This window comes from Dermacentor albipictus, chromosome 1, assembly GCF_038994185.2.
Source record: "Dermacentor albipictus isolate Rhodes 1998 colony chromosome 1, USDA_Dalb.pri_finalv2, whole genome shotgun sequence".
NCBI classification, from domain to species: Eukaryota; Metazoa; Arthropoda; class Arachnida; order Ixodida; family Ixodidae; genus Dermacentor; species Dermacentor albipictus.
Genome location: NC_091821.1, coordinates 316641117 through 316649639, shown reverse-complemented (window position 1 = coordinate 316649639; position 8523 = coordinate 316641117). Strand labels below are relative to the sequence as shown.

The 8523-nt window shown below is 48.2% G+C and overlaps 2 protein-coding genes across 2 annotated transcripts in view; both read left to right on the top strand.

The window, feature by feature from the left end:
• The first annotated feature begins 479 nt into the window (after nucleotides 1–479).
• On the top strand, nucleotides 480–1816 carry LOC135903603 (cleavage and polyadenylation specificity factor subunit 4-like). The gene has a single exon (XM_065433921.2). It carries the CDS (start codon nucleotides 896–898, stop codon nucleotides 1739–1741), a length of 846 nt encoding a protein of 281 aa, XP_065289993.2. The 5' UTR covers nucleotides 480–895; the 3' UTR covers nucleotides 1742–1816.
• Nucleotides 1817–4596: 2780 nt separating this feature from the next.
• Nucleotides 4597–8523, top strand: part of LOC135903795 (high affinity cAMP-specific and IBMX-insensitive 3',5'-cyclic phosphodiesterase 8A-like) — a 44920-nt gene continuing 40993 nt past the window's right edge. Inside the window, exons 1-2 of the mRNA XM_070528453.1 lie at nucleotides 4597–4719; nucleotides 7936–8045. Coding sequence (XP_070384554.1) covers nucleotides 4597–4719; nucleotides 7936–8045 — 233 coding nt within the window. The remainder of the gene's footprint in view (nucleotides 4720–7935; nucleotides 8046–8523) is intronic.

The window sequence follows — 8523 nt, the reverse complement described above, 5'->3', positions numbered from 1 at the left end:
CAAGATCGCCCGTAAGCATTTTCACGTGAGCACGTTACTTGGTGTTTTTTTGTGCTTTGATGCTTGATGTTTTTTGTATGCGTTGCGCGCGCTGTGTGACCTTTGCTCGAGAGATGCCAGACCACCAAGCAAACCCGGTATATTATAGAAAATTTCGCTTTAAAAGTCAGAGCGCACTAGTTCCTTTCCTCCTCCTGTAGCAGTTAACGCTTTGAGACGCCATTTGACATTGTGCCGCCTTGGGCATCGACCAATTCATTCCATGCCGTGCCCTATACATTCGACTTCGGAGGAGGTTGGTTAGGAGAAAAGGCGCATCCGAAGTGGCGTGTTGCGTGACGCTACTATACACGACAAAAGCGACACACGGCTCCTCCCCCCCCCCCCCGCCCCCAGCCCAGCGGGCCGGTACCACTCAAAACGTGGGAGGACTGGGAGACCTCACTACGCTCCACGGACCCGGTAAGGCAGAAGATCGCCGCCAGCCGGGCTGCCAGCGTCATGGATATGTTAAACATGAACGCTTGAGTGCAATGGGGTCGTGTGGAGAACCAGGGGGCTGGGAGGTCCCAAATGTCTTGTTAATGTTTTTCCTCCTCCTCCTCCTCTTCCACGGCCGCGACGCACCTCCAGCTCTAGGGACCTTAGCTGGCACGTGAGCACAGCGTTCCAGCGCGGCTGTGGTGCGAACATACGACCGCGCTCGAGCTCCCAGCTCTAGCGACGTGGCCGCCTACTTCCTGTTCCGCCTACGGCTGCGTTCTTGATTGGTGTGCTCATCATTGGCGCTGCAAGTACTCGTTCTTGCTCGTAACATTCGCTCTCTTGAGGACTGAGCTGGTAATTAACGCACGCTGGTTCCGGAATCCAGTGGTCCGCCCAAACTACGGTTGCAATGGAAGAGATAGTAGCCAAAGTAGGAAACGTTGTCTTCGAGTTGGAGGTGGCCCTGGATCGACAGCTCGGCGCGTTGCCACTGCCTTTCCCCGGCATGGACAAGTCTGGAGCAGCCGTGTGCTGTTTCTATCTGAAGGGCAGCTGCAGCAAAGGGTCTGCATGTCCGTTTCGGCATGTTAAGGGCGACCGAACCGTGGTATGTAAACACTGGCTGCGGGGTCTTTGCAAGAAGGGTGACCAGTGCGAATTCCTTCACGAGTTTGACATGACGAAAATGCCGGAATGCTACTTCTACTCGCGTTTCAACGCATGTTGTAACAAGGAGTGTCCATTTCTGCATATAGATCCTGAATCGAAAATTAGAGATTGCCCCTGGTATGACAGAGGGTTCTGCCGGCACGGCCCACTCTGTCGCAATCGACACACACGGCGCGTGATGTGCATAAAGTATCTTTGCGGATTTTGCCCCGACGGACCTGAGTGCAAATTTATGCACCCCATGTTCGACCTGCCTGTTCCAGACCCTGTGCCACAAGGGAAGAACATCGTATGTCATTATTGTGGTGAGCCTGGGCACAAGGCATTATTTTGCCAGAAAATGCCAGATGATTCGCGCGAAGAGCAACGGTTTCGTATGCAGTTGCACAACCACCACGGCGGAATGCGCCGACGCGACCACGACGACGGAGGAGGAACCAGCACTGGACGAGGGAAACGAGGCCTCAGACCACTGGATCAAGTCACCTGCTACAAGTGCGGCGAAAAGGGACACTACGCCAACAAATGCCCCAAAGGACATTTGGCTTTCCTCAGCAGTGCACTTAAAAATTCCCCGTACGTGTAAAGCTGGCGCATGCTGTGCATCGCAATATTTGGCGTTGTTTTGTATGTTTCAGTTAATAAAAAGCTTTGTGGCAGACTTTGTTCGCTGCAGTGAGAAAAACCAAAACAAAACATTACTGCTAGTGGCCAAGAATACGTTAGCATCATTCTTTGACTTCCCAATTTTCAGCCCCAAGGGCGCGTCGGTGATTGAAAGAGGGACGCAGCTCTAGCGTCCGCAGCAGACCACACTTCACGCGAACACCGCGGATGCCACCATGTATCGCGTCTCATGAGAGACAGCGGTTGCTTGTCTCCCGCAACTAACGTGAACACACGTGTCACGGGATGGGTGTCGTGTACTTGCTGCGCCTCAAGGAGAGCGCTGAATAAGGCTGCGGACTGCGTCCTCGAGTCAGAAAATCAGGCGTGAATAGTCCGGCGTTATCGGCAAGCGGGCGAGGGTGGCTCGACGCCAGGCGCGTCGAAGGGCGTTGGCCGCCTCCGGTTACGTTGGCAGCGCCCATAGTTAGGTGCAGTAGTTACTAGAGGAATGGCCATGGTTGACCCAGCATGGGAATTATGGGAGGTACACATGGATTTTCTTAAACTTCGTCCTTCTGGTTTCACATGGCTTCGTGACTTTGTAAACTCGTCATTTTCAACAATGTAGTGCGTAGTAAATAAAATCGTCCGACGGCAGGATTAGAAGACAGGACCTCTAGCACAGAAGCCTGACGTTGAAACCATTACGTCACGGGCTCATGCATGGACAAACGATGTCAAATGCCTTTATCAATTTATCATGGGTATGCGAGTACCTTGAGACGCTTGGCACATTTCGATTTGGCCACCTCGACAAGCTCAATTGTTGCAATTAGTAGCGATTGTGCATGTTCGCAGCGTCTTCTGCACTTCGAAGAGTATAGATCGCTCTGAAATTTATGACACTGAATGCACATAAAGCGTAATAAACAAAGCCACAAGAACGTCTGAATTGGTGGTGGTGGTGGTGGTGGTGGTGAATTGTAGCAACAGGCGGGTTCAGCCTGGCGAACAAGGCCGGCAATTGCTCCGCCCGAGCGTCTCGCACAGAACGTCTGAATTAACAAGCACGAAGATCAGACAAATCCATGTACTTGTCATCATTCCCGTGGTGGGTCAACGACTGCAGTCGCAGAATTACCTCTAGTATATTATAGGAAACTCTATGGCTGCGCCAGTGCGTCGAACCGTCGGTCGAACTTGCACCGTGGTCTACAGACGCGGAACTACTAGAGAAACTGAAAGAACGATACATATCTGACCATCACTAAACACAGATGCCCCAAGTGAGACGCGACCGTACCTTGGGAAAGCCAATTCCAAATTAGACGAACCTTTCACCATATGCAGAAGTCACCAAAACTCGGCTCCCGGCCCTGATGCCATCACGAACGCGAGGCTTGGGAACCTGGACGTTAGAGACTTGACTAAAATCACAGTACTGTTCAATGGCGAGAGCTGGCTCAACGGCCAATTGCCCCCGGAATGGAAACACGCCAAAATTATCATGATCCACAAACTTAGGAAGACCGCTCAATAGGCGTTTTGAGGCCCCTTTCCCTCACGTCCTGCCTGGACAAACTGTATATGAACGAGTAGTACAAATAAGACTGCAGCGGTACCTTGAAGAAATAAGATGGTTTCCAAACACCATGATAGGGTTCGGTACCTGTCAAGACGCATTGTTACTGATAGGAGAAGTTATATCTAACATCGCCCGCGGAGAGAAAAGACTAGTGCTTCCACTAGACCTCAAGGGAGCATTTGATAACGTTGCTCACAAAATAATACTGGAGGAACTCGAATTGACGGAATGAGGACAACGTACGTGCAACCAAGTGGGGGCTTTTCTCGCCAACCACACCGCCGCAAAACGCATCGGCCAAATCGCTTCCAAGAGTTCAAGATGCCCATTACAGGAACAAACCGAGGGGCAATAAACTCACCTTTGCTGTTCAACATAGTGATGTGTCGTCTGGCGCTACAGCTGGACCAAATGCCTGATTTGGGTTACATACCGTACGCAGACGACATGATGCCGTGGGCAGCAAGGGGCCCTCTGGGACACAAAGAACACGTACTACAACAAACAGCCGAGGCAGTAGACAAATTCTCGAGAAGAGTGGTCACAGATGTGCCCCCGAAAAATCACACGTCGTTTGAGTACACTCGAGGGGCTACATATCCAACGGACCTGTCAACAGCGTTGTGGAAGGACAGACGGTCCAAGAAGTTACGACAATGCGGATCCTGCGTTTCTGGCTCCAAAGTAGCGGGAAAGTGCCCCACACTATCAAAACACTAAAAACCACCACAAATAACATCGCACAAATGCCGCGGAACTTATTGCAAAGCGGGCATGCAAGAACACGACACGCTAATGCTCTTCCAAGCACTACTGATAAGCTGAGTCACGTACGGCCTACCCTACCACTTCCTTAGTGATGAGGAGGAGAGGCAAGTCGACATCATAATAAGATCAGCATACAAAGCGGCCCTCGGTATATCCAAAGGGACGTCCAGAGCGCCTGCTAGCCTTAGGAGTACACAACACATTCAGAGAGCTAAAACAAGCCACACTAATCTCTCAGAGGGAACGCCTAGCGCTACACTCACGAACGACGGGCGCTACTGACAAGGGAACGCATTCCCCCACACCCACAATTCATCAGCGAACGGGTATTACTCCTACAGACCTGAACACGAGCTCAAATAACAGTGGCCCCCATACCCAAAAACATGCACCCAGAATACAATAAAGCAAGGCGCAAAGCACGCGCACAACATATTAGAACAATGTATGAAAATAATCCCACGTATAACGCGATATACATGGACGCAGCCGCGTATCCGAACGTACACCCGAACGCCTGCAACGCACAAAAGAACATCAAGAGGTACGCAGTGGCAATCGCCGACACAAAAGCCCAGCAAGAATTTACGGCATCCGTCAGGGCAAGTACTCCGGCGGCTGCCGAAACTTTCGCCGTGACAATTGGCTCTCGCCCACGCAGAACGCACGCAAAAGAGCGTCACCATAATAACAGATTTCACAAGAAGCATGTTGCCTGCTTCCCAGGGGCCACGTGACCAAAACAACTCGCTCAATAATACCGACGAAATTCGCCCATCATCATTGGATCGCATGGTGCCCAGACCACACAGGCCACGAGGAGAACGAACTGGCCGATTCGCTAGCCCGAGAGATTATTAACCGGGCCGACTCGACTGGGGCGGTCCCGGGAAGCCAACGTGATAAACCCAATACAATGATTGCCCGAGAGATCCTTGCTCATCACCCCCACCCTCCACTCACTAGAGAGGAAGCCGCCAGCTGGTGCTAAATTCAGACCGGGGTATTCCCACACCTCAAATTACAAAATTCCATGTTCCCCACTCGCTACAGGCCCGAATGCCCGGGGTGCGGCGGCATAGCAACACTACAACACATTACATGGGATTGTGAATCGCAACGTTTGATAAAACACACCGCCCAATGGAGCAATTGAAGGCATAGCTAACCAGCTCAGGCCTGGCGGGACAACAGTCCTTCATAAGACAGGTCAAGCGGGCGCCCGAGGCCACTGGGGCCTTGGACTAAAGGGGCTCCGACTATTGCACGTAAGTACTTTTAAGCAATAAAAGTTTTTCTCTCTCTACACCATGGTCGAACTACAGACGCCGTTGTTCTCGCCAACCTGACGTAACGTGTGCGCGCGTTCGCGCTACGTCGAACTATATTTAGCCCTTTAGCGCCAGCTTTGGTCGCGTAAGAACGCTCGAGGCGTCGGTGGTATCAGCCGGCTGTCTGATGAGCGTGGGAGGCCCGCATACAGCTTCGTGTAAGAGCTGTCTGCTTGGAGCGAGTGTTCGATCTTGTTCGCAGAACAGCGAGCAGAAACTCCAGCGTTGCCACACAGGCTGTATACAGTTTTCTTCGAATATCTGCGCAAAAGTACAGGCTGCAATGAGAGGAAAAAAAAATAACAACGCAGAACTACATTCTGATTTGTCTTGCGAGTTTTCTTGCAGCACCTGCAGCTTTCTTGGGCTGCATTGCAAGGGCTTGGCGCAGCTTTTTATTTGTCGTCTGAACGTTTCTCGTAAATAAAAACCAGCACAACCTGTCTGCGAGGGATTTTAATAATACTAACTTGGCGATAAATATTACACCAACAGAAAACGTGCATAAATTTAATAAGTTGTCTATTTCTAACAGAGTATTACGATATTAACGGCGGTGCAGATTTGGACGGCTGCAGGAAATATGAATATACATTGAGTATTCTAACAGTCTCAGTCCTCTTACCAACATTTATGAGGACGACGGTGGCGACAAGTAAAGAACATCTGAAGGGAAAAGCAATTATGCGATTGACTAACACTGCCCAATGGGCGGTTGTCACTTGGCTTTTGCAAGCCTGCGGTTACTCCGCTTTCTTATTTGGAGAAATCCTAAAATTCCAAACTAAAATATATGAAAGTCTTGATATCGCGTGCCAGGTCGGTCTGGAAGTAGTGGACTCTGAGAAGCGGATGGGCCGATCTCGACGGCAATGCGTGGTATACGCCAGTTCAGTTCACTGAATCCGAGAGCGACCACCGGTTTCGTTGTGTAAGCGAATTTCAACATGCCGTTTTCTCACAGTTCAGTGAAAACGTTATCCGCTTTCTTTACCACGGTGTTACTGCGGCTTGATTCGTGGAGTTTAATGCCCCTCCAGAAAGCAGTTGGACTTAGTTGGACTATGGCAGGCGCCGCACTGGAGGGCTCCGGGATAACTTTTGACCACTTGGGTTTCTGCAACGTGCACCTAAATCTCGAGCGTTCTTGCATTTTGCTCCCATTGAAATGGTGGCCACCGCGGTCGCCATGTCGTCGCATCGTCAATCAGTGTGGAGGTTTGGGCTTGTTGGCCCGCCATCACGAAGGCATTTCGGTGCAGTGGAACTAATACAGGGACGTAGAGAAAAAAAAAACAATGCACACACAGCGCTAACTTACAACAATTATTTAATTTCGGCAAATAACGATACTTGTGCATTCCGCACAAACGTCAGTGACACGGGTCTATCCACAGCGTTAGGAAGTGAGCGCTAATAGTTGGAACATGGCAAAACAAACCAAACAGTAACTGCTATCGCTAACGCATGCGTGAAAAATCTATTCCCTTCTCCTACAGTCAGTTTGGCGGCAGAAGACAAAGTTAATTGCGCGAAACTTGAGAAAATTGTTGTTATTGAGAAGATGGGCAGTGCTCGCTGCAGGCGAGAGCCTGCTGCTGCTGCTGTAAATTCATAAGTGCACGATCGGAGGACTCGTTCAAGTTTGCTTGTTTGTTCAATGTGATTGCATTTGTCCTCTTTTATTCCAAAAGTCGTAACTTGCTGCGTCTTTTCGTCATCGTGAGTCTTTGGCACGGGGAATTTCCTAGATGGCTAAGAATTATATGCTCGTACACTTACAGTTACAATTATACATACACTTATATAAGTGTACAGATGCACATTCATATTCATAAAATTCCTCGGAAATGAGAAGAGCAACTAGTGCGATACAATCTTTCTAATTAGGAATATTTCCAAGGTAACAATGAAAATATAATCTACAAAGTCAATACCTTATTACAACGATCGAGTCGGATTTTTATGTGGTCCCGCCAATTCTCAGCTTTTGTTTCAAGAACTGAACAGTTTATTTAGGATTGTCTTGAGGGTACCAACTGCTTAGTTGAGATCCCAGATTCTGGCCGCCCTACCGTCGAAAGTAGCTTTAGATGCTATATGTAATAAGCCTGCACATAATTGTTGTCTCCTCAAAACATAATAAACATAGTATACTCTTCATGACGCAGGTTGTGCATTTTTCATGCTCTTTCGTCCCCAAACCTCCTCGTAGTTTTGTTATTGCATGTGGCTTCTAATGACTATGGGGGATCGGCCAAGAAGTGAGTGGATTATTCCAAGATATAATGAAAAATAAAATTTAAGCATTACTATGGACTAAGTGCTGTAGATGATGAAATATTTTGGCACAATAAAAGAAATAATAGCATGAAAAATTGTTAATAATTAATTGAAAAAGTATACAACAGCGGATTCTGCGCTTTCAACTTCTTCAACAGCCTGGGCATGCTTCACTAACCCTACCTCTGTTTTCATATGGAACAGTATTTGAAAACGTTTGCTATAGAGGCCCCATTCGACGGGGTCATTGGGGCTTACGTGCCAGACACCTTTTATGGCTCCTGCTGGCTGGCTATATTGACAACAAAGGATAGGTCTGTATTTTATATTAGGGCTTGACAATCCATTTCTCACTAGCACCAAGTCTCCAACCTCTATTCTTGTTGTTGCCTCAGAACTCGGTGGTCAAAATTATTTTTCATCCTCTCACGGTGCTTTACTCTCTGCGGTTCTCCGAGCCTCTGTTAGGTAGATTATTGTTACAGCGCTCAGAAATGTGTCGCATAATAAATAGGTTGTCTTCCTAGTAAATGTTTCAGAGGCCCACATTGCTGTACAATGAACTTTTAATAATAATAATAATAATAATAATAATAATAATAATAATAATAATAATAATAATAATAATAATAATAATAATAATAATAATAATACCTACTACTACTACTACTACTACTACTACTACTACTACTACTACTACTACTACTACTACTACTACTACTAAAAACGCCAAGAGCTGTTGCCTAGAGTGGTTATTATAAGCTACCCGCGCAGGGCAGCACTTCAAACCGC